We start from the raw sequence: 26644 nt of genomic DNA, 5'->3' as shown, positions 1-26644 counted from the left end.
GTCGTAAAGTTCAAAACCAAGACAAGAATATGCTTTGTCGACGCCAAATTTAACAAATGACTACATATACCAGCATGCACTGCAACATAGCAGATAGCAGGGATTTATAGTTCTTTTAACTACTCGGTTGGCATTGAACATATAGCCTTAATGAGCATACAAACTACAAATACCAGAACACATCACGATGTTCCCTGTAGTAGAGAAAAACATGGCTGCTCACATCATTTGGTATTTCTATTTACATTTGGTATTTACTTTTTACGGTTAATAAGAACACGGTAGTTGAGATTGGTATCTGTAAGGGGAAAAAACTGCGTTTGCCGCAATACGTAACTGAATTGTAAAGGCTAGTTTGAATTAAGTATATATATATATATATATATATATATATATATATTGTAAATCTTTTAGCGAATTTCACTTGGCCTTATAAACTAAACCATCGATACGGAAAAATCTCACGATCAGATATGAGAAGGGAATATGCAACTTTGTGTGACTTTCCCGAATTCGTGAGAAACAAGACTTGACTTATACGGTGGACTAAGACGGAAATTAAATGTCGCTAATATATTCAGATAAAGTCAACCTTTTATTTCGTGTAATATTAGTAATGAATAAATTCCACATTAAAATTAAACTAAAATTATTGTCTGGGAACGGAACAAATCTGATTGTATTTTTATGAACGGTTTATTGAAAATGTATTTTGTATGCTTTCTGTTATTGTTGGTTTGTTAAAAGCCAAGTTAACCGACGGTTTCATTGCTTGTGTACAGCTGTTTAACTTTATATATATATATATTTTAACCTTTATGCAACTGAGATTTTTGTATAATTCCTACATTTGGTGACTTATGTCGATGGGAGACAAGGAAGCAACGATTATGTTTGGACAAGCAATAATAACCAACGGTTCAAAGTCAGCAGCATAATTTTGGTACATTGATTTAGGCGTTCTTGTACATAAAGGAATCACAGTGTAACTCTTTACGATTTCAATGTTTGCTTTTATTGCGTCGGTTTATTTTGCAATTGTTAAGGCTGTGGACCGACAGCATGGGGGCACAAGCATGAGATAACAACCTCAAAGACAATTTAACTTAATCTATTTTTGATTTAGCAATATTACTTTTCTGTGAGTGGCCTTGAAATCCGTAGTGTCAAACCATGTTTGGGAATTTATTTGAAGAAGACGATGAAGCATTTATGCCTGAAAGTGCGGGCCACGATGACAGGAAATTGAAAGGGAAAGACTGCGAGCCCCCGCCGCCAAGGGGTGCTACCAACTTGTGTGGCATCAAGAACCAGGGCGGCACCTGCTACCTCAACTCGCTGCTGCAAACCTTGCTCTTCACGCCGGAGTTCAGAGGTGAGAATTAGGAGTGTTTTGTGCAGTGCTGAACCATCAGTATCCATAAATATGTTAGATGTATTCCTTAAACAATACATATCGTAGCCACTATAGCAGGAGTATGCAATTGCAGTTTTCAAGCATCTAAGCGTTTCTGGTTTGCCCCCCCCCCCTTCTGTTGATTTATTGCAACTTATGCACACATCCCTTTAGTACATAGCTAGGACTTAACTATAATTTCTGCACTTGTTACCTTTTTGTACTAGGATGTATGCTTATTGTATTTTGTATTGATTGTGCTACTTCCCTATCGTAATGGTTTAAAATGCTTCTTGTGTACATTGTAAGTTACCCTGAATAAGGGCATGTGCAAATACACCGATCAGCCATAATATTATGACCACTGACAGGTGAAGTGAATAACACTGATAATCTCGTTTTCATGGCACCTGTCAGTGGGTGGGATATATTAGGCAGCAAGTGAACATTTTGTCCTCAAAGTTGATGTGTTAAAAGCAGGAAAAATGGGCAAGCGTAAGGATCTGAGTGACTTTGACAAGGGCCAAATTGTGGTGGCTAGACGACCGGGTCAGAGCATCTCCAAAACTGCAGCTCTTGTGGGGTGTTCCCAGTCTGCAGCGGTCAGTACCTATCAAAAGTGGTCCAAGGAAGGGAAAGCGGTAAACTGGCGACAGGGTCAATGGCAACCAAGGCTCATTGATGCACGTGGGGAGCGAAGGCTGGCCCGTGTGGTCTGATCCAACAGATGAGCTACTGTAGCTCAAATTGCTGAAAAAGTTAATGCTGGTTCTGATAGAAAGGTGTCCGAACACACAGTGCATCGCAGTTTGTTGCGTATGGGGCTGCGTAGCCACAGATCAGTCAGGGTGCCCATGCTGACCCCTGTAAACTGCCGAAAGCGCCTAAGCATCAGAACTGGACCACGGAGCAATGGAAGTAGGTCGATGATGGAAGCCTGGTCTGATGAATCACGAGTTCAAGGTGTTGACTTGGCCTCCAAATTCCCCAGATCTAAATCCAATTGAGCATCTGTGGGATGTGTTGGACAAACAAGTCCGATCCATGGAGGTCCCACCTCGCAACTTACAGGACTTAATGGATCTGCTGCTAACGTCTTGGTGCCAGATACCACAGCACACCTTCAGAGGTCTAGTGGAGTCCATGCCACGATGGGTCAGGGCTGTTTTGGAGGCAAAAGGGGGACTTACACAATATTAGGCAGGTGATCATAATGTTATGGCTGATCGGTGTAAATACATAATAAAAATAATGTAGAGTATTGTTCGTTCATGATTGTTAAAATATTTGTCACCTTTTGATAAATGTCTGCTAACTAACTTAATAATAATTTAAATTTTAAAATCATAAATTCACTCTGTAAAGCACCTTTAGATATTTTTTATAAATATATGAGGTGGTATGTGAATGCAAGATGGATTGATTATGGTCTCATCTCAGAGGCTTTGTTCAACCTGGGACCAGAGGAGCTTGGCTGTGTTGAAAACAAGGACAAACCTGAGGCTAATGTAAGCATAGGTCTTTTTATCCCATCTTCCACTACGTTTCTCCTACCCTAATACACAGGGGGTTTCAAACTGGTCCTGGAGTACCCCCTGCCCTGCTGTTTTTTGTTCCAACCTAGGTCTTAATTAAGGATTTATTGCATCAATTTGTTATTATTATACAAGCACATGAACTAAGCTTCCTCTCCTTTGTATACGTTCTTATGTTTTTCTTACACGTTAGTTCTGCACTGTGCTTGAGGGACTGGTATTTTGGACAGAGACTCTGTTCACCTGTGTTCGTGTCTCTACAGGTGAGAGTCATACCTTTGGAGCTGCAGAAGCTTTTTGCACATCTCCTGTTGCTTGATCAACTGGCTGCATCTACAACTGACCTCACTGACAGCTTTGGTTGGTCTAGTAATGAGGTACTGGGACAAGTCTGCATGTTGTGGTCTTCTTACCACTGTGTACTGTTATGATGGCTTCAAACATCTCTGCAGTCACCCTTCAGTCTTTTGATTGATTAAATTGAAGACCTTCATACCTATGTACAAGAGGCAGAGAGGCTTTTGTTTATGTACAGAAATAAAATATTAGGCCCTGAGTTTTATGCGGTATTTTCGAGGTCTGCACTTCATTCCTCAATTATTATTTTTTATTAACGGTGCATTGAGGCGGCAGCAGTTACAGACATTTGTTTAAAGCAACATGCAACCCTTTATTACTAATGCGTCTTATTCAGTATTGTTAAAATATGTAAATTAATAATTTAAATGTTTTATTTACTTGTAGGAATACATGATTTGTGAACAAAAGAGAAAACATAAAAATAAAAACACAGATTCCCAGAACATTTTATGTACAATTCTGAATGCATAACATCAATGCTGTAATGTATATATTATGAAAGATAACATAATAATAATAATCACAAGTTGTTCACAAGCAGGACATTGTCACTTACAGTTTCATGATTGAAAATGTTCCATGCATTACTTTTTCCTGTTAAATTTAAGCATCATGAGTTGATTAGCCCTGCCTGCTTTCAGAGGTTGATGTTGTTCTTTAAACATCTACAGAATTGGTGACAATTCAGAAAAGCATTATACATTAAACATTAAATTATACATTTAGATCCTTTTAAATTCCTAAGTTAACACATACAAAATTGACCTGATATTAACCTGTTTCTGTCTGCATTACAAACAAAATCTTCATTACATCTCTGCACCCAGGGCTACATTCTGCAGCAGAATTAAAAGTATAGCACAGTATTATACCCCTCACTGGATGGTTGAAGCCCTTCCTCAGCTTAAGAGTCCCACAGGCCTGCAGCTTCTCCCAGTGGGTTGCTATTCAGCTGAGTTGAGTGCTGGCCTCTGTCTCATGTTGGCCCCTCTAACCCTTGTGCTTACCTCTGTCCTTCTTTCCAGGAGATGAGCCAACAGGATGTGCAGGAGCTCAACCGTATCCTGTTCAGTGCCCTGGAGAGCTCTTTGGTGGGCACCTCGGGCAGCGACCTCATCCAGCGCCTGTACCACGGCACGGTCGTCAATCAGATAGTCTGCAAAGAGTGCGGCAATGTCAGCGAGAAGCAGGTGAGCTGGCCAGGCGGCGGGCGATCTTCGTCAGTGTCCCATCAAGAATGTCTGGGATATCTTAGATCTGTCCCATGAAACAGCTTAGGTTAAAGTTCCCATTAGTGTTCCTCCTAAGTGTTGCTGGATTGTAAGGGTGTTGCACACAGCAGCCTTATACACAGAAGCCAGAATGCTAGCTGAGTTCATGCAGATTGGGCGTCTTAATTCGTTCAACCAGCCGGTAAGCATTCTAACTAGTCTGGTTGCATGAACAAAGACCAAGTCTTAGTATAATTATAAGTCCCACTAACGATAGACACTCAGTTAAGACCGTTGCATAAAACAGTGTTTTCTTAGACTAGTCTTACTTAATCAATCACACACTGCATTCTGGGAATTTTAAGTCGCCTGAAGAAAAAAACTAAACATGGCAGATGCTAATATGCTAGTTATTGAAATATGCATTTGGGCGCCAGTTTCGGAAACTTTCACTAACGCATTCAAACACAAGGCGTGGGATAAAATGGAAAAAAAAAAAAAGTTGACATCGTCAAGCCGCTGTGTGTGCGGTCTGTAAAAGATGGGTAGAAACTATGGAATAATATGCTAATTTCAGAAGAAACATCTGCATACTAAACAGCGCATTATTATTATTATTATTACTATTATTATTATGATTATGTAGGCCTATTACTTTTTCAGGTGCCCTTATCCAGGGTGACGTATAGGATACAATAGCAAAACAAAATTGTTAAATACAGCACAAATTGGTCATGATACCAGTACAATTTTTTAAATTACAGAAGTGCAGGTAAAACATACAGTTGGTTATTGAAATCTTTGGGGAGGGGTCTCGATGTTTTGGTGTATTGCTTTGGCTGGGACAGTGGGGTGTTTGTGAGCCAGCCAGAGGCTCCACCTGTCTGCATCAGTGTTGCTATAGACTTGGACCATCAGTTTCAATGGAAAGATAGACTTAGGGGCCTTTCACACTGGGCTCGTTTGCTGCACATTCAGCACATAACCAGGGGACGGCGTGTTTCTGCTGCTCGCAATAGATTTTTTTTTAGAAGACAGCTAAGTGCTACAAATGCATTTGTATCTTTGTTTACACTGTGTGCTTACTCACAAACGAATCCAAGCTAAAGTGTCATCTCCTACACACACACACATATATAATATATATATATATATATATATATATATATATAATATATGACTTTAGATGCCATCTGAAATTTGCTCCTGTATGTTTTCTTCTCTCCATATTTGAATGAGGCACCTCACCTCTTCTGTGTCCCACAATGTTCCCCTGCCACTCATGGTTCTCGTGTGTTGAGGAAACAATGATATCGTCAGTGTCACGCATGCGCAGGTTACTTCACTTCCTGAACAAGTGCACACTTGAGTCCATGTTGCTTTCACATTCACGCGAACCGTGCCACAGTTCGGGAGCAACCGAACTCAGACCACCTCCTCCAGGTAGTCTCGGATACCCCAGTACTCCAGTGCGCACCCGGGTCCGAATGACAGCGTTCACATTAGCGATTTTTCATGCAAACCGTGCCCCGTTCCGAACTAAACTGCCAGTGTGAAAGCACCCTTAAGTTTCAAGCAAGGGTGTGAGGAGGCTTTCTTTTCAGGCTAAGTCTTAGTCAGTCTTATTTTTTATGGAACTGACTAACTTGCATACACTAACTGTAGGACCAGTCTAATGGTTTAGACTATTCTATATAGTTTTATGCAACCAGCAGGAGAGCTACTAGGTCTTCTAGTGTTCAAAACGAGATCTAATTCACTAAGATGAACCAGTAATTTAATTTAAATAAATGATGTGCATTACTACTTTGTTTGCATGTTTTTCGTTGATTTTGAGGCTACGTATAAAACCTATGCAGGTCCAGGACTGAATATCACAGTATGCAGTCATCTTGGATAAAGGCATTGGAGGATTTAAACGTCAAGTAAACGTTCTACATGTGATTAGAATACATACATGCACAAATAATACATCTGTGGCCTCCGTCTGATCTAAGAAATAATTATAGTTTTATATATTATCCTTTTTTAAGAGTTGTATACTTTGTGTTTGTCCAGTTGACCTGATTTAAGATCTCTGTTGGTCACCAATACTCGTCTACATCTCCATATTTGTCTATAGTGCACGCACATCAATATTTTATCTACTGTCTTGACTGGTACTCGCTGTGATGTAATGATTGTTGAAAAGGGTTTAGTAAACAGGATTTTATTCCATTAAATAAAGAAGTGAGTAAGATTGGTTCAAATGGTGGATGCCAGTACTTTACTCTGTAGCTGAGGATAATGCATCATGTTTTTCTATCTGTTTCTCTGTTGTCATTCCTCTGAATTTCTCAGGAGGATTTCCTTGACCTGACGGTCTCTGTAAATGGTGTGAGTGGGCTGGAGGAGGCGCTATGGAACATGTATGTTGAGGAGGAGCTGTTTGAGGGGAACAACCTGTACTGCTGTGGGCTCTGCAACAACCTGGTCAGGGCAGCAAAGGTCAGAAAGTACTGCCTTTAATTGACACTTAGCAGTAGCTAAAATTATATCAATATTTTGAATGTTACAGACAATATATAGTGTGAATCATTACATATTAACCTTCATTCTTTTTTTATATATATAAATAAATAATTATTTGACTGTTACACTACTGCAACCAGATTAGTTTTAGAGAGGACCTTCAGCACTCGCAGCACTTAAAGAATTTGTATGCACCTTTCTTGTGCTTTTTTAAATTAATGTCTGCAGTGCTTTTCTTGGAGAGGAGGCCATTCAACCCGTTGTGCTCGTTTGGTGTCCATTAATAACCAAGTGATCCAAGGATCACATCCAGTCTATTTTTGAATGTCGGCTTCAATCACATCACTGGGGAGTTTGTTCCAGATTGTAATGTTTGTTCCAGATGCTCTTTAAACATAGTTTAAACCAATTAAAAAGTTTACCTTAAATAGTCGATTAAGTGTTTCAATGGATGCATGCCCTATAAACGGTTAGCACTACAATAAATTAAAACATTTATTTTTTTAACATAATTATCTGCTACTTTCTTTTAGGGCTAATGACATGCAACACCACAACTGCATCATTATAAACTTGTAGGGAAATGTAAATGTAATTCAACTACAGCAGTCTGTTCAAGATAATGTCAGCCACGTCCACACTGTCACCTTCAAAGGGCATGAAGATGATGAACTCATGAGTTTGATAGGTAGAGGGTGTGATTAAAAAGTTTCATGTTGAAAATAAGGGGTAAATACAAGTTATATTATTTCCTAACTTTAAAACTATTGAGCATAGTTAAAGATCATGTTAAATACTAATACATGGACCTTGCCTTTTCTGTCCTTGCTTACACACCATAATCCACACTGTTAAGGGGAAAGGTTTTTATTGTGAAATAAAATTGTCTCCACCCCCCTGAGTTAATATGGCTGGGATATGTCTTTACCTACCTAGATTTGGCAATATTAGATCATACTCCTTAAAAATATAAAGTTATAGCTCTCTCAAGGTGCTTGTTGATGGACAGCAGTTGGCAATTTATGACACATTTTCAATTGGATTTAGGTTGGCGCTCTGACTGGACCACTCAAGGATATTTACCTTTTTGTTCCTTAGCCACTCCAGTGTATCTTTGGCTGTGTGTTTCCGGTCATTGTCATGGTGAAAGGTGAACTTCCATCCCAGTTTCAGCTTTCCTGCAGAGGCAGCAGGTTCTTCAAGGACCTTGCTGCATTAGTATTTCCTTTTATTGTGACCCTACCATACAGGCCAGATTTATGAAGTGCTTGGGATATTTTTGTCACATGCACACATTTTTATTTTTATACCAATCTCATGATCTCTGCCTTTCAACTGTTTTGTCCGAGAGTTTTTGAAAGCTCCTTGGTGCTCATGATTGAGTCTTTGCTTTGAAATGCACTTCACAGCATAGAGAACCTACAGGAACAGATAAATGTATCCGGACATAATGAGAATCATTACATTTTAACTGCTGGAGGCCACTTTCAGCACACGTTATAGTTTTTTCAATTTACTAGGTATTGTAATTATTTTATCTTTCTTTTTTCTTCTTTGTCCTTGCAGTCGGCTAAGCTGAGAAAACTGCCTCCGTTTCTGACCGTGTCCCTGCTGAGGTTCAGCTTTGACTTAACCAAATGTGAGCGCTACAAGGAAATGGGTCGATACACATTCCCTGTAAGAATAAACCTCAGGCCTTTCTGCGAAAAGGTATGTGAGAATGTACCACCTGGGTGTTTAACCCTTGAACCCACTAGAGTGCTGGAAAACCCTAATAAACCTTTATCCTTATGAGATGCTGTAGTCCTGCTTATTTGCTGACATATACCCTAACAGTATGGAAAGATGTACATTCAGTGACAGTATTAAAACAAATATTTATGTACTAATAGCCAACTCATTTGTCAAAAAGCATTTATTAATCCATGCATTTGTACTAGAGCTGCCAGGAGAACAACTGTTCATTCATATATTTTTCTGTACTGACACAAACCAGCTAAACATGCTTTGCACAATTAATATGCTTTGTCTACAGTCTGCCAACTGCTTTCAATTTAAATAATTTCTATGACTGTTACCAGGCACCTTTTCACCTTTTTTCTTAATATCAAATTCAGATACACATAAACACCCAGACAAAAACAAGAGAGAGTAGATGTAATGGTTCTGAGAAGCATTAACAGGAAAATTAACAAGAACAGCTGGATACATACATTTATTGGCCTTTGGCTGGCTAAAACAAAAATGAGTGTACATGGAAATCACAGTTTATCTGAGCTCCATACATGTCCATACAATGACTATTGCTTAACTTGACACATGAGATTGGAATATCACTCTAATTATTTTATTTTTTTTACCTGTAAAATTACAACTCATCTCTCTGGATAAAAACAATAAAAAAAATAAAAATAAAACCTAAAGCATGATTCTTTCATTTGAATTATCTGAACTGCATAATTCTACCACAGAGAGGTGCTGGAAAGCGTAAATATTTGAATCCTCATAATGTTCTCATTTTCATGTATGCATTTCTTATTCCACATAGGCAATGAGAAGCAGTTGGTTATGATTTGAGTTTTTCTGTATCTATGAAAACACTACTAAAATGAACACTGTGAATAATAAAATGCTTTATACTGAAAGTTAACTAGTTAACAATTGGAAAAGGAAGACCTTGATTAGAGATATTGTCTATTGTGAAGCTGAGTTAAGTAAAGTGCTGCTCTGACAAGTCTTCAACCAGGTGTGGGAAAGAATCTAAAAAGCCTAAATTCCTATCTACTGTAATCCTTTAGAGATTAATTAAAAATCTAAAAAAAAAAAGCAATATCTGTTCCTAGGCAATGTATATTCCCATCTGAAGAGAGAGAATTGGTATTAACACCTAATGTGGCTGTCTTTTGAAATTCCTTGGTTTAACACTAATTTCCAGCCTGGTTGAAGATTGTGAGTAGTGCCTTTGCTGTGAATGCTGCTGCTTCCCACCTGGCATGTCTGTAACCCATTTTGTTTTCCCTATACAGGCAGAGCGGGCAGACTCAGAGTATGAATATGAACTATTTTCTGTTATTATACACAAAGGTGGCTGTTACGGAGGACACTACCACGTATATGTCAAAGATATTGACCATCTGGGGAACTGGGAGGCTCCTGTAAGTATGGAGACAGGACACCTATATCAGACAGTATTGTAGCCAATTCCATGGCTCATTCATCTTTCCCCAAGGGATACTGGTCTTGCTCTTGGGTCCCCAGAGAACCTATATAACTTGTCCCCTGCAACATCCACAGGGCAGTTCATAGGACAAGCAGTGAACCATTAACCAGTAATTGCCCTTCCAGCTAGTGACTTATTATAATCATCTAATTATGAAGGCCAGCTATGTGTTATTTCTGTGCTTAAACCTACATTCATAATTCATAAATATATTTTTTTCTTTGATTTCTCTGAATTGATAAACTATTTTAGGCTGCTGAACAAATTAGTTTTTTTCTCCCCATGATGAATTGCATGCATTTTTGTGTGAAAAAATAAAATAAAACCCAGATAACATTTTTCATCAGATAGCCAGCCTCAGTGCTCTTGTAGGATGATATTGGTATATTTTGGGGTATAGACACCTCACTGGCAGCCTCAACCCCAGCTGTATGGTTCAGAGTTGCACTTCTCCTGGGCTCAAAGACCTGCTCTTCCATTACTGTGCTAGATGCTCCACTTGACCTTCACCACACGGCAGAGCTGTACGCAAGTTTACTGGCACACAAAATAAATGGTAAACTATCCGAGCAATTCAACAACATCTCAGGGAGTGTAATCTGTAACTCTCCAGGAGGAACCTCGAATATCTTTGTGGTTAGCATTTCAGGATGGTGTTTAGTTTGGTATCGGCAGACACTCCTACATGAGTGCAAGACAAAGCCAAGTTCTATCATCCCCCTAATCTCATTTAAAGAGCCATAAACATCTCATCTCTGGAGGTGGGCCAGAACAGTCAACATCATTCCTCGTTGCTTCACACTTGACTAAGAACAGTATCTTTTCAATACCTTTTCAGGCCTTTGTTTAATTTTTCTTACCCTGATTGTATCTCTCCCACGCCTATCACCTTTTTTGTTCTCAGCTGTGGCTCCACCTGTTATGACCCGATTGTCCACCTTTTGTTTTGTTAATGCCAGGAGGAAGAAGCCAAGCCAAAATTGCTGAACAAAGATGTAAAGCCTCCCGATTCTACGCTGGAAAGGGAGGACCCCTTGTCAGTACTCAAAGCCATATTATCTCGGGTATCTTTTTTCAGTTGTTTCTTGTTCCATGGCTTGATTCTTGCTTCTGGATTTGCTCTTTTATGCTTAGTACAAACCACTACATCTAATGTCCTTGTAATTCATGGGGATTGGATACATTTGATTGTGTAAATAAATGCAGTCAATGAATCCAGTTTTCTAAAGTATCTTGGGCACCTAGATTTGTAGATTTAATCAGTCAAAATGTATGAAGTCACACTTGCTTCCTTCCACTAAGTGCTGATTCTTCATCTTCTTGTTTTTTTTACAGGAAGAATCAAATTGTGTCCTTGTAGACCAGTTGGGCCAAAAGCTGCTAGACAAAATTGGGGTTTCCTGGAACAAGAAGTTTCGCAAACAGTACGGACCAATTGGGAAGGTGAGGGTGACTGAAGAGAGATCCCTGACTATAGGCTCTGTAGGCCTTCACTAAAACAGTGTCTGTTCATTGCTGAACCCAAGTTTTAACCAAACATGTAGAACAGCATCCAAAAACGTTGTGGTGCATCAAACCATTTTTCACATTTGATTTAAGAAATGGTGCCCAGGGCATAGTGTGCATATTGATATCCCTGTGTGTTTATTTGACAGGGTATTCTGATAATACTATTAAAGCTAGGGTATGCAATCCTGAGAGGCCAGCAAGCAGTTAGCAAGCTTGTTTTGAAAGCATATAGCCCACCCTCGCTTCAGAGGTGTCTCCAAAGCCACGCCCCCTCTATCACACATGCGCGCACACACAGAGCAGAATGTCAGCGCCAGCAGGAGGGACGTGTTGGTGGAATCGATCGCAACGCTTTCAGATTACCTCATGTCTCATTCACAGGTTAGACATTACAATAATAACGAACATAAACAACTTATTTACGGTTATTATGTTTTTAAAAATAGTAGCTCGGCTTCCATTCTCACGCTCACTCTGTCAAGATTCCCACGCTGATGACGTGTGATTGTCTGCGCGAACAAGTTGCGGAGCAGTATGCAAATATAGATTGACGGACAGGAAGGACATCCTATCATTACATTCGGACCGAATGCAATGATTGGTCGATCCTTTTTTAGTCCTGTCCCTTCACACAGAAGATGTGTGTATGTATATATATATTTTTACATTTAGACCACTTAAATTATTGATTGCTATCAGGATGTGAAGAGAGTTTCAACCAGTATAACAAAAAATGTTTATGGAAAAGATTGCATACCCTACCTTTAAGTGGTTAGAACTTAACAAATGGTTAACCATCTGTTTCAAGACAACAGAAACACTATAAAAGATTCCTCTCCTCTCTTGCGAGGTAAATCGGATTTTGATTTGTTTATAACTGTTCCTGATTGGGAAAACAAAAACAAAAAACTGCCAGTTCAAGTGCACATTGTTCAAACTACGCAGCAGTGTAGCTTTGTGTTTCTTCCTAGCAGGCTGAGCTATAATTTACATAGTGGCTTCCATGGAGCAGTCTGATTATTGAATCGGATGCAATTCCTACAGGCAACATCAGTTTTAGGTTTTGATACAATCAGTAAGTCACTTGTGTAAACCTGCAGTGCTGGCAGATGTTTAATGAGTGCAGTGTGAATATTGACCCTCTCACTATCTACCCTCCAATGCTGCTCTCAGTTTCTCCAGAGCCACACGGACACCTTTCTATTGGCATCAAACGGCACCCGAGTTCACCTCAAACTCGCTGGGTCTGCTGCTCCAGAACCGAGCCAGAGCGCCGATGGAGAGAAGATGGTGGATCTGAGTTCCCCTAGCGATGAGCACCACTGGTTTGACCTGAATGACTCCATTGTGAGACCCATCAGAGAGAAGGACATTGAGAAGCAGTTTCAAGGCAAGGAGAGTGCCTACATGCTGTTCTACAGGAAGTTGGAGCTCCAGAGACCTGCTGAAGGTGCACAACAAACCCACAGGCTTTACCACCATTAATTTGAAACAATTTTATTTTTCCACTTACTGCCTTTCATCAAACTGCTGCAAACCTAGAAAACCAAAACAAAAATATGTAGTGTGACACAAGGGTTGTACACAATGGCTGCTATATAAGAAGGGAATGGGTTCCTTTGGTGGATTACTGACACAGTCCTGGGTTTATTAAACTTTCCACAAGCATCTGTGGGGTCAAAACCTCAGGGTTTTGTAAGAGACCCAGAATACAAATATGCTTAGTGACCCCATTGCTTCTACCTGTATGTTACGTTTTTGGTAAGCCATATAATGGCTCAAGGCTAGTTAGGGACACTGGTAAAGTGATAGTCAGTGCCCACAACTGGGCTAGAAGTAGTTTTTTTTTTTTTTTTTCCACCGGAAAACCTTTGTGAAGGCTACATTCTTACACCGAGCAGTCATTCCTGATTGCCGGACACGTTTCCTACATACTGCAAAGTGTTATCTTTTTGAAAGAGGAAAGTTAAGCCATTGATAATGACGAGCTTTATTAAAGCTTTATTTATGTATCCAAATTACTTAATTTATATTTGTACAGGTCCCATAAAGTACAAAACATAATGTTTATATATATATATATATATATAATTTGAATGGAGTTTATTAGGTGACTTGAGTGATGTTCCTTTCCAGTCAGTGTCCTATTTTGCCCCTTTTAAAAATCAGGCTAATTATTCTGAGAACTATACTTATTTTTTCAGTTCAACACTGATTCTATCAAGAGGCAAATATCAATCTCACAGCTGACTGAACTTGTTTAAAACTGTTGCTTGCCACTCCATTGATTTCTCCAGCTTGTCCCTGACTCTCCCAATCCAAAATCCAAATTGTTTTGTATGAAAAGCCTGAATGACACGACAATACAACTCCACAAAACTTATAACTATCATTTTTTTGGTTTGCTTCTACAGCTAAAGAGAACCCGAGATACAAAGTTCCTGTCCATTTGCTTCAAGAAATCGAGGAAGAAAATGGGAAACTCACGCAGACAAGGTATGAATTAGATTTTCAGGCACTCTTTCAAAATAAAACTAGATTAAATACTCAATGACTCTGTCTTGCCCCAGCTGGCGCACACCAGTTCTTAACTGCCAGTTGCTTATCGATGTGAGTCTGATGAAGAGAGTATTATAGGCATGACATACAGCATGGCACCATGCCATTCAGGGATCTTCCAAGAACTATAAATCTCAGGGCTTAGAAGTGCTTGTGTTCAGGTGGATTTAATTCAATGTAAATCTACAAGTGTCCGTTTACAAATGTTTAATAACCAAGCTATTAACACTTCATCAAATTACAAATGTTTAATCTATACAAGCTTTTGACCTCCTGTTCACGTGCGTTAAGACTGTATAACCGGACAGTATCTATCCTGATTCTATTATTCCTTTTTCCCCCATGCAGGTTGGAGTTTGATGCATCTAGTAACACTGTTGAGGTTCGCCTGCACCTGGCCTCCCACTACAGGGTGGAGAACGGGGCCTTGCAGCTGTGTTCCAGTCCCCAGGAGAGTGTTCTACAGCTGCCCTTCGACCGTCGAAAGACAGTGGGCGACTTCCGGTTGGCCGTGTACCAGGTGGGCCATCCCAGCACACTTTGTCTCAGTAAGAGAAGGAAGTATATGCCACTATTAGGTGGAACTATTTACACAAATATTAAAATGGGTTTGATAGGAAAAATATTAATATATCAAAATTAATAGCACTCACAGACAAAGCCAAGAACAAAGCCAAGTTCACAAAGCACTGTTCAGACTTTTTTCCCTCTCGCTTTGACAAAGCCTATTAAATGTCTTCTCCTAAAACATATACATCATAAGCAGCAGTATGGTCTGACAAAGTGAACATGCTTTTAAAAAACTGAAGAGCCTCTTAGTTGTGTTGTTTATTTTGAGGACTTGGAAAAAAAATGCATGGAAGTAGTTTTGTTTGTGAATAATTGCATTGTTATTGTTGATACTGTTGGTTTTGTTAGTGTTATCATTTAGTTCTTTATCCAAGGTGTTTTGCATTATTTAACAGTCTGTACCATACACAGTTCCAAATATACACAGTACAAGGGTAAAAACGCCACTATAAAATGTAATCAATGCTTTAGGTATAAGAGAACACTAGAATGGTCTTACACATTAATAGTTTAACATTCATTTTTATTTTTATACTTAAATTTAGTTTGTTAAAGCAGCAGATCTCTGTAACATCTGTGCAATGTGTGTACTGTTTTTCAGATGCAAGACCAATGGGAAGGGGACATGGCACTGACTGTTGCCAAGAGTCTTCCAGCTGGTCTACATCTGTATGATATGCTGCTTGGTAAGACAGTAAATAATTAAGATAACCAGACCTGACTAATGACTCAACCGAGTGGTTTTATGGCAGTCTTTGAGTCTTGAGTGCTGCTATCTAACTATAACCTATGGATATTATAACATTGACTCGAGAAACCTTCTTCTATTGAAGGTTACGGTTAGATAGCAGCAAGACCTTCCTTCTGAAGAGTATCCATTGACGTTCTTTGTTTTTGTCTGGTAGATGATTCACAGTCACTGTACAGCGCTGGTGTGTCTGACCGGTCTGATCTGTTTGTGTGGAACGGGAGAGAGGTAGGAATAGTGCAATGCTTATTTACCACTCCTTTTGTGTTTCACTTATTGATTTTCATTCAATTTCTCTTCTCTTTCTCTCACTAACAAGACTTTATACACCTGAAATTAGCCCTTTAGGGATTTGAAAGCATACAGAAAAACTAAATTCACAGTTTTTATTCATTAGATCTAACATTTGTTTGTGCTTACTTCTTTTAAACAAATCCAGTTTTTAATAGCTTTATCCTTTTGCATTTAAATCTTGGACTGGTAGACATTCATAAAGATGGCAGATATTTGTAATAGGTCAGCCCGTATGTTTGTTTATATGTGATTTAGCATTGTGTTTTCCTCCACTGACCGATCAGTGTTTCTAGTATTTGCTTCCTTCAAGTTTCAAAGTGCTGTCCAATGCCCTGTTGTTCCAAAGGCTGCCCTTCAGCTCTCTCTCTGTCCATCCCCTCCTGGCAGGTGGGGGGGGTAAGCATCCAGACGGGGGAGGATTGGGAGCCCGTGCTGCTGACACTATTGAAGCCCATGGAGGTGGTTGAGGATGCTGCCCCCGGCTCGGGGCTGTGCGAGAGCCCACGGGGAGTCTCCGCAGGGACAACTCTGGGGGCTCTACGGCTGGCCCTGGGAAGGGAGGAGGCGCTGCTGTGCCAGGAGGAGAGGGCCCAGGGCTCCCCTGTGTCGGGCTGGAGGGTCTTCCCCCAGGACGACATGCAGAAGACGATCAGGGAGCTGGCCCTCCGAGATGGGGACTCCATCCTCATACTGGAGCCACAGGCCTTGGACACCAGGTCTGAGCTTTTTCCAGTTACTGCCTTTCATCAAACTGCTGCAAACCTAGAAAAACAATCAAATTCAGTTAAATTATACATTTTCAAGATGATTTCGTTTGATTTTGTCTCACCCCCAGACTGGTAGCAGTTTGTGATTGACTTGCATACAAAGTCGGCAGTAGTGCTTGCTGACTGTGAGACTGCTGTTTGTTATTTTTTCACAGCCAGTTTACTATGAATGGGGATGTGGTTACCGTGACGACCCCCTCAGAATGTAGGTGGCTGCTGGTGTCATACTCTCCTGGGGGAGTGGCAGGGGGGCAGGAGGAGGGGAAGACGGTTCAGATACCTGCCACTGGGAACATGGTAAGCCGGTCTTCAGAATAGCTGTGGGAAGCTACAGCATCAGTGAAGTTGTAACTAAAATGCCTGAGTTGTATTACCCAGGGTTCTTCTGCAGGTCTGGAAAAGTATGGATTTGAAAGACTAATTTTCAGACCTGGAAAATTATGGATAATTAAATGTAAGTTTGTTAAAAGTATGGAAATTCTATTGTCAAAATAATGTATACTAAAGTCAACTGTACAGTCTGCATGTTTGCTTCATACACAGGGTTCACGTCCTCCTTTCACTTACGCGCACTGCAGTAAGGGAACCTCAACGATTTATATAATAATAATCATGAGCTACTGGGAGTCAAGTCTGTGCCCTAGAAATCTATGGGTTATATGTCGTTGTTTGGAGCTAGTATAATTTAGGATCTAGTTATTTTTGTATTTAATACAATTAAATTATTTGATATTACAGTTTTCAAATGTTCATATAAAACTCAACCAGATTTGAAATTAAAGCTGACAAGTTCTAGTAGGTGCTTATCTTTAGGAAAACAGTACACCTTTATCTTTAATAAGCTATTATGGATAAATCTAAATTTAAAATGGGCTCTTTTTGCTGTGCAATCGGGTGTTCACATTTGTTTAAAGTGACAAATTGGCGTTTTGAACTTCACAGCTATGCAGTGGACGCTGAGTTGCTTCGAGGGATCTGTTCACTTCCATTTTTCTGGGTTTTGAGAACTGAATCAAGCACACTGGTTTTGGGTCGACCTAAAATAATTTAACTGAATAAACTTAAATATATGTGTTTGTCTATATGTGTGTGTGTGTGTATATATAAAAAAAGTATTTGATCCCCTGTTGATTTTGTATGTTTGCCCACTGACAAAGAAATGATCAGTCTATAATTTTAATGGTAGGAGTATTTTAACAGTGAGGGACAGAAGAACAGCAAAAAAATCCAGAAAAACGCATTTCAAAAAAGTTATAAATTGATTTGCATGTTAATGAGGGAAATAATTATTTGATCCCCTATCAATCAGCAAGATATCTGGCTCCCAGGTATCTTTTATACAGGTAACGAGCTGAGATTAGGAGCACTCTCTTAAATGGCGTGCTCCTAATCTCAGCTCGTTACCTGTATAAAAGACACCTGTCCACAGAAGCAATCAATCAATCAGATTACAAACTCTCCACTATGGCCAAGACCAAAGAGCTGTGCAAGGATGTCAGGGACAAGATTGTAGACCTACACAAGGCTGGAATGGGCTACAAGACCATCGCCAAGCAGCTTGGTGAGAAGGTGACAACAGTTGGTGCGATTATTCGCAAATGGAAGAAACGCAAAATAACTGTCAGTCTCCCTCGGTCTGGGGCTCCATGCAAGATCTCACCTCATGGAGTTTCAATGATCATGAGAACGGTGAGGAATCAGCCCAGAACTACACAGGAGGATCTTGTTAATGATCTCAAGGCAGCTGGGACCATAGTCACGAAGAAAACAATTGGTAACACACTACGCCGTGAAGGACTGAAATCCTGCAGCGCCCTCAAGGTCCCCCTGCTCAAGAAAGCATATGTACAGGCCTGTCTGAAGTTTGCCAATGAACATCTGAATGATTCAGAGGAGAACTGGGTGAAAGTGTTGTGGTCAGATGAGACCAAAATCAAGCTCTTTGGCATCAACTCAACTCGCCGTGTTTGGAGGAGGAGGAATGACCCCAAGAACACCATCCCCACCGTCAAACATGGAGGTGGAAACATTATTCTTTGGGGGTGTTTTTCTGCTAAGGGGACAGGACAACTGCATCGCATCAAAGGGACGATGGACGGGGCCATGTACCGTCAAATCTTGGGTGAGAACCTCCTTCCCTCAGCCAGGACATTGAAAATGGGTCGTGGATGGGTATTCCAGCATGACAATGACCCAAAACACACAGCCAAGGCAACAAAGGAGTGGCTCAAGAAGAAGCACATTAAGGTCCTGGAGTGGCCTAGCCAGTCTCCAGACCTTAATCCCATAGAAAATCTGTGGAGGGAGCTGAAGGTTCGAGTTGCCAAACGTCAGCCTCGAAACCTTAATGACTTGGAGAGGATCTGCAAAGAGGAGTGGGACAAAATCCCTCCTGAGATCTGTGCAAACCTGGTGGCCAACTACAAGAAACGTCTGACCTCTGTGATTGCCAACAAGGGTTTTGCCACCAAGTATTAAGTCGAAGGGGTCAAATACTTATTTCCCTCATTAACATGCAAATCAATGTATAACTTTTTTGAAATGCGTTTTTCTGGATTTTGTTGTTGTTGTTCTGTCTCTCACTGTTAAAATACACTTACCATTAAAATTATAGACTGATCATTTCTTTGTCATTGGGCAAATGTACAAAATCAGCAGGGGATCAAATACTTTTTTCCCTCACTGTGTATATATATTTGCAGTAATATGAAATACAGTACACTCATAGAGGATGGTGGAGTTACATTTGGTTGTGGTGCAATGACATAAAAAAGTTAAAAGGGGTAAAGTTTAGTAGTTAGAATATATTCATGCAGTCGTATGTATTTAATCGATTAATAACTACCGTCTCATTGTTCATATCTTGTGGACATCTATCATTTTTTAAACTTTTTAAATTTTTTTTTTTTTTCCCTTTTACACAACGTTTGTATTCACCTGCTTCTTAACTCGAGACCACACACTGAGCTGAAAGTTATTTACGGTGTGTTTAAGCCCTGTTTTACACACTGCTCTACCGCTACAGCACTGCAGCATCGTGACTGCAAACCTCACCAAGCCAAGACTGACAAAAATTATTTATTATTATTCCCTGCTTAACCCACAACGTTATACAATTTTGTGGCAACCTTGCGTATTAGCTGGGTTGTTACTGAGAAAATTAAGGTGTAATGAGCACTGCACACCCCAGCACAGTAAGAATTATGAACAGCTTGACTTCCTATTTCTGTGTATGCAACATAAACAGCCCTGTCTTCAGACCAGTGTATACAGGAAGAGACAGGGGGGGACCACAGGGGCACTGGCCCCTAATTAAATATGATTGGCCCCCTGAGTGCCCCCCGCAGTCACTCAAACATTTTTGTATAATGCATAGTCAGTTTCCCGTGTCCATATTCTGAACAGTGGGGTATGTTAGTTTATTTGACCAAAGTTGTCCGTTTTGTGTGTATACCGCCCAGCAAGAATCCAGGCGAGATTCACACTACAGCCACGCTACAGGTCAGTTTCAAGACATCAAGACAGTTCACGGTAAGATCGTTTAAATACTCTTGCTGTGCTGAATTTTATTTTTGCTACATTTACAATTTGATGAATTTTATTAATGATCTAAAAATGTCCGGGATTTGCCCGCTCGTCCAGCACTGAACTACAGTTCAGTGTGTGTTTAACACTTCTGCTCTGGCAGCGCTGCAGTTCGATCAGACATGAATGATGATGTGTGAGGTGATAGTGTTCGCCTATGTCAAGCCTGGCATATTGGATATTAATAAATGACTTGCGTCTGTAAAGACTTCAACAACCAATCAGGAAGGTTTATTTAGTCGGGGCATTAACAATTAAAAAAAGGAAAAGGTTAGGTTGAGATGTGAAGTGAGCGTGTGAGTGAGACATAAACCTTGTTATAGTGTTAAAATGTATTTTCATATAATTGAGTTTTGTTTCTGCAAAGTTAATACTTTCTAATATACATTAATTCATGAACAAAAACATGCATAATATATATATTTAAGTAATTGTTTTAACACAATGTTTAGTTTTTTCCCTTGGTAAAAGCATATTTTCACGTACAACCATGTATTGAACAAATACCTGCATTTTTATTTGACCTATTTTTATATATTTGCACTGTATACAATATTACGTAAGGGTCCAGGGATTGAATGTTACACTCCATAAGGTATCACTGTTGTCTATTGTGTTAATGTCAATTTTAAAATAATTTTGTCACTAGCAAATGGTGGTACATTTTTGCTAGATTTGTATGAATTGCCCAGTTTTTCCTTGTAATTTGCTTCAATCTTAGCTTACAAACTGAGTTTTTAAAAGCCATTATACAAAAAGATCTGCCCAGGGGAGCATGCCCCCAGACCCCCCTAGCAGATGTTGCCCCCTCTGTAACAATCATGGCCCCCTTGTGGCCCCCCATTTCAAAAATGTACAAATGTACAAATACTTCACCACAAATATTTTGTACTTTACCACAACCAAATAATGGTAAACTTCCGGGTATGTAATTTCAATAAGCCTTTTATTTAAAGTTACTGGAGAATCTTAATCTAATATTGTTGTGAAGAGTATCAGATAGTGTGTTTTTACCAACAATCAATTTATTAAAATAGCGATATCTCTCTGACCTTGGTAAATGTGAGAAATAACTGCTAAACTAGTATATTTTTTTTCTGTGCAATCTTGTAGGATGGGAAAGGCATACACAATACTTAATGTTTAATTAAAGATGTTAAGTTATTCTTTGCACATTAGTTTTATTGATTAGAATTGCATTTTTTTTGTCAAAATACTCTATAAACATGCACTTTTACACAAAGCGGTTACAGATTAAAAAGCAGTTTGGAAGAAGTCTGGAAAAAGTCATTAATTTGTCTATGAGAAAAGGGCAAGAACCCTGTTAATCTATATTATCCTTCATATCTGTAGGTGGCTGTCAGTGTATCTATTCAGTGTTGGTGGCATTTAGTTTGTGGCTGATTTAGCCCCAAGTCAATACAGAATAAACCTGTGAAATTGTTGGAAAAGGCTGAAAAATGAATTGCCTCTTAACTGTTAGATCTGGAGATGCTGAGGTGGGTAAGGACATATGCTAAGAAAGTGATCATGTAGAACCAAAAATTAAATGTTTTTTCTGTGTCCTGTTTTGTTCTTGTATTTGAATTGGCTTCTATAATAAAACTAACTTATGTTCCTGAGTGACGGATCTATACATAAAAAAGATGCATTGATTTAAAGAGTGTCAGTATTTGTATATTCAGATGTCTTGAAATGAATGTTACTGCCTCAAATTTGCCACTTTTCAATAGTGAATTTTCTTCCATTCAAGCTGCTGTCAGAGGTTAAGCTGAAGGCCATGGAGGAGCTGCAGTTACAGGACCAATTATCAGGTAAGATTAAATAAAAAAGCTGCAAAACAACAGCTTACAACAATTTATTACAGTATAAAACATTTGTAATTGTAAACATGTTACAGTTCTTGGGGCACTTACTCATCTTACTCACCAACCCGATTAGTTAAGATTAAATTAAGATTTAATTAATCTCGCAAAACCCAGATCCTTCTTTGACATTGTCCTGATAAAATATTCGGTCAGTAGGACCATCATTGTGTGCACATGAGACACAGGATGTCAAGATGATTTTAATGGTTTAAACATCTGCAACGCACTTTATTTGCTTCTGCATTTCTGTTTTTGCCCTTCCTCATACGATTGTCATTTACTCCCCAGAGTACTCTCTCAGGCAGGTGGATCGCAATGGCAAGCTCCTACCTCCAGGTATTCCTTCACACACTTTTACACATGGTAAAAGCCAGCACTCGGAGCACTGGTTCTGAAACACATGCACCAAAAAAATGTAAGCTTTTATCTTAAGGCCCTGATTAAATTTAAATTGTTCTACCAACCAGCCAGTTTGTGCAACGTCCAAAGCCAGGACGTTTCTTACAAATGCAAAGCCACCATCAAAAAGATGACTTATTTGCTTATACCCTGTTTGTGTTAGTCTTACATTGCAGTTCATGCTTTAATGTTTGCTGTCCTATTTTGTTGCCCCAAAAGCACGGGAGAATATGAGCATTCGACAGGCAGGTGTGAAACTAACCAGCACTTTGTTCTTGTGTCACGGCTCTGCTCCTGGTGCAACACAGGTGGGTCCATTCAGGGCAGTTATGGTGTTTGAATCTGATTGACTTGTTTGTTTGAGTCTCCATTTGTTATCTTTCAAGTCTGAAGCACTGCCCAAGGGGGAGGGGTTTCAGTGCAACTTCCATTGGAACCCAATTGAAACATCTCTATATCAAAGCTGCCATTGGCCCCTGTGCATGTCACTCAAAACAGGTCCCTTCATACTTCCTGTTTGTATAAGAGGTGATGTCTGCATAGGAACTTGCTCTTTTGCTATTTTGCCTTTGGAACATCAAGTCGTGAGAGCTCTGTGTGTTTGTTTGCAACACAAATGGATTTGTGCTTTAAGTGTAGACTTTCATCTTTAACTTGAAGGTAGTTACATTTTTCCCCTCACTGTATTTGATCCCCTGCTGATTTTGTATGTTTGCCCACTGACAAAGAAATGATCAGTCTATAATTTTAATGGTAAGTGTATTTTAACAGTGAGAGACAGAATAACAACAAAAAAATCCAGAAAAACGAATTTCAAAAAAGTTTCAATAAATTGATTTGCATGTTAATGAGGGAAATAAGTATTTGACCCCTTCGACTTAGTACTTGGTGGCAAAACCCTTGTTGGCAATCACAGAGGTCAGACGTTTCTTGTAGTTGGCCACCAGGTTTGCACAGATCTCAGGAGGGATTTTGTCCCACTCCTCTTTGCAGATCCTCTCCAAGTCATTAAGGTTTCGAGGCTGACGTTTGGCAACTCGAACCTTCAGCTCCCTCCACAGATTTTCTATGGGATTAAGGTCTGGAGACTGGCTAGGCCACTCCAGGACCTTAATGTGCTTCTTCTTGAGCCACTCCTTTGTTGCCTTGGCTGTGTGTTTTGGGTCATTGTCATGCTGGAATACCCATCCACGACCCATTTTCAATGTCCTGGCTGAGGGAAGGAGGTTCTCACCCAAGATTTGACGGTACATGGCCCCGTCCATCGTCCCTTTGATGCAGTGCAGTTGTCCTGTCCCCTTAGCAGAAAAACACCCCCAAAGCATAATGTTTCCACCTCCATGTTTGACGGTGGGGATGGTGTTCTTGGGGTCATTCCTCCTCCTCCAAACATGGCGAGTTGAGTTAATACCAAAGAGCTCGATTTTGGTCTCATCTGACCACAACACTTTCACCCAGTTCTCCTCTGAATCATTCAGATGTTCATTGGCAAACTTCAGACAGGCCTGTACATGTGCTTTCTTGAGCAGGGGGACCTTGTGGGTGCTGCAGGATTTCAGTCCTTCACAGCGTAGTGCGTTACCAATTGTTTTCTTGGTGACTATGGTCCCAGCTGCCTTGAGATCATTAACAAGATCCTCCCGTGTAGTTCTGGGCTGATTCCTCACCGTTCTCATGATCATTGAAACTCCACGAGGTGAGATCTTGCATGGAGCCCCAGACCGAGGGATACTGACAGTTATTTTGTGTTTCTTCCATTTGTGAATAATCGCACCAACTGTTGTCACCTTCTCACCAAGCTGCTTGGCGATGGTCTTGTAGCCCATTCCAGCCTTGTGTAGGTCTACAATCTTGTCCCTGACATCCTTGCACAGCTCTTTGGTCTTGGCCATGGTGGAGAGTTTGTAATCTGATTGATTGATTGCTTCTGTGGACAGGTGTATTTTATACAGGTAACGAGCTGAGATTAGTAGCACTCCCTTTAAGAGAGTGCTCCTAATCTGAGCTCGTTACCTGTATAAAAGACACCTGGGAGCCAGAAATCTTGCTGATTGATTGGGGATCAAATACTTATTTCACTCATTAACATGCAAATCAATTTATAACTTTTTTGAAATGCGTTTTTCTGGATATTTTTGTTGTTGTTCTGTCTCTCACTGTTAAAATACACCTACCATTAAAATTATAGACTGATCATTTTTTTGTCAGTGGGCAAACATACAAAATCAGCAGGGGATCAAATACTTTTTTACCTCACTGTACATCCAAATTGGGTGAACGGTGTAGGAATTGCATCCATTTGTATGTGTGGTTCCTCCAATTGTAAGCTTCATACTTGGTTTCAAATCCTTTGTAGTCAATGACTGCCTGAAGTCTGGAACCCATAGACATCACCAGATGCAGGGTTTCTTCCCTGGTGATGCTCTGGCAGGCCTGTACTGCAGGGGTCTTTAGTTCCTGCTTGTTCTTGGGGCAGATTTGCATTCTGTTTTGCTTTAGAAATCAAAACAAACCAATAAGATAGCAAAAACATTAGGTAGACAGGGAAGTGAGGGACTTTGTAGCACAAATTATTACACATTTCAGGCATATCAGCAATGCATAGATTATTATTATTATTATTATTATTATTATTATTATTATTAAAATTGACAAAATCCCTTGAAACAGCACATATACTTCAATGTCCCATTATCCCTTTTAACCACCCAAACACCCCCAATCCTCCCCATGGTTCTGAAGCTTTGTGGCTTCATTGCAGATGTGAGCTGCGAGATCCAGGATGTGCTCCAAATTGTCTGGTATATATCTGCACCATTCTTTGCCTATGAGAGCACATGTCCCTCCTTGCACAGCCAGCAGGTAGTCCAGAGCTATTCGGTTCTGGAGGGTTACAGTTCGCATGCCGATCATTTCAGTGGTGATATTGGACAAGGCTTCGGCAGTATGATTTGCCGTGGCTTCTAGAATGGGTGCGATTGTTCTGATTTCTTGAGTGTTTCGAGCCACTCAGAGTGGCCTTGGATATTTCTCTCATGTGTAGGTGTGATGTAGGTTTCCTAGGCAGTTTTAATGAATGTCTAATGGTGGTAATGAGATATAGCATTTCCTTGTGAAATTGCAGGGGTAGTTCCCAATACGCACGTGTGCCACAAATCCAATAAGTCCCGATCCATGGACAGTACCTAATTTCACACTCTCCTTGTGTATTATACCCCTTGTGTTTGAAAGTGACAGTAACGTTACATGAGCTGTTTCCTATGAAAGAGTAATCTCCGTCTCCCTGCATGAAGCATGTAACTGCAGGAAGTGCATTTTAAAATCTTTGTCCATTTACTTCATGGCGCGGCGAGTCCACCAACTTGTCAACAAACTTTGACTTGAGACTAGTGCTTCCATCTGGATCCCCCTCCTGTCCAACGATACAAACAGTCTGTTGTGAGGAGGACTGTGTGTGGGCCACACCATTTGGGTCTGAGGCCTTGTCTAGCAGGAATTATTTTGACCATTACTTTGGAGCCTATAGGGGGAAGCTCAGGTGGTTCCGAGTCCTTTGACTCGAGATCGTGGATTTTTTGGAGCTCCTGTGCGTGGGAGCGCGTGTACAGAAATGTTGTGCATGTTGTTTCAGATCATCTTTAAACGGAGCACTAGAGTCAGTGGGTCCCCAGAGGTCAGATGGGAGATGCATTGCCCTGCCTGTCATGAGCTCGTAAAGGGGAAATATGGTTGCCCTTATTTACAGAGGCTCTGAGTTTAAAGAGGATGGCAGGGAGGGCCACAGTCCAGCCCTTACCTGTTGTGAGTAGAGCCTTTGCTAAGCTTTCTTTTATAGTGTGATTTGTTCTTTCCACCAGTCCAGAGCTCTGAGGGTGGTAGAGGATATGAAACCTCTGTTTCACACCAAGGAGCTGACAGGCTTGTTTCATAATTTTACCCATGAAATGTGTGCCCTGGTCGGAGTCCATCTGTTGGGGGACACCCCAGCATGGAATCACCTCGGCCGCAAGAATGCGGGCAGCAGTGGTTGCAGAGTAGTCCCTGCTGGGAAAAGCCTAATTTAGTACAGCAATCCGCAATTACCAAACAGTAAGATTTTCCATTACATTTGG

General features: G+C 40.2%; 1 protein-coding gene across 2 annotated transcripts in view; it reads left to right on the top strand.

Annotated features, from left to right (window-relative positions):
- The first annotated feature begins 209 nt into the window (after positions 1-209).
- usp40 (ubiquitin specific peptidase 40) overlaps positions 210-26644 on the top strand; it is a 54587-nt gene continuing 28152 nt past the window's right edge. For both annotated transcript variants that reach the window (XM_066687276.1, XM_066687275.1), the window contains exons 1-19: positions 210-1375; positions 2837-2904; positions 3195-3308; positions 4317-4481; positions 6843-6989; positions 8580-8723; positions 10040-10168; positions 11193-11297; positions 11569-11676; positions 12916-13192; positions 14157-14238; positions 14650-14821; positions 15473-15557; positions 15777-15847; positions 16301-16629; positions 16836-16977; positions 22019-22079; positions 22422-22469; positions 22752-22840. In XM_066687276.1, the coding sequence (XP_066543373.1) occupies positions 1174-1375; positions 2837-2904; positions 3195-3308; positions 4317-4481; positions 6843-6989; positions 8580-8723; positions 10040-10168; positions 11193-11297; positions 11569-11676; positions 12916-13192; positions 14157-14238; positions 14650-14821; positions 15473-15557; positions 15777-15847; positions 16301-16629; positions 16836-16977; positions 22019-22079; positions 22422-22469; positions 22752-22840 (2538 nt within the window). In that variant the 5' untranslated portion in view covers positions 210-1173. The remainder of the gene's footprint in view (positions 1376-2836; positions 2905-3194; positions 3309-4316; positions 4482-6842; positions 6990-8579; positions 8724-10039; positions 10169-11192; positions 11298-11568; positions 11677-12915; positions 13193-14156; positions 14239-14649; positions 14822-15472; positions 15558-15776; positions 15848-16300; positions 16630-16835; positions 16978-22018; positions 22080-22421; positions 22470-22751; positions 22841-26644) is intronic.

The sequence above is a fragment of the Amia ocellicauda genome, chromosome 16 (genome assembly GCF_036373705.1).
Source record: "Amia ocellicauda isolate fAmiCal2 chromosome 16, fAmiCal2.hap1, whole genome shotgun sequence".
In the NCBI taxonomy this organism is placed as follows: Eukaryota; Metazoa; Chordata; class Actinopteri; order Amiiformes; family Amiidae; genus Amia; species Amia ocellicauda.
Note: the sequence above shows the minus strand (reverse complement) of the source record. Positions and strands in the feature narration are given on the sequence as shown.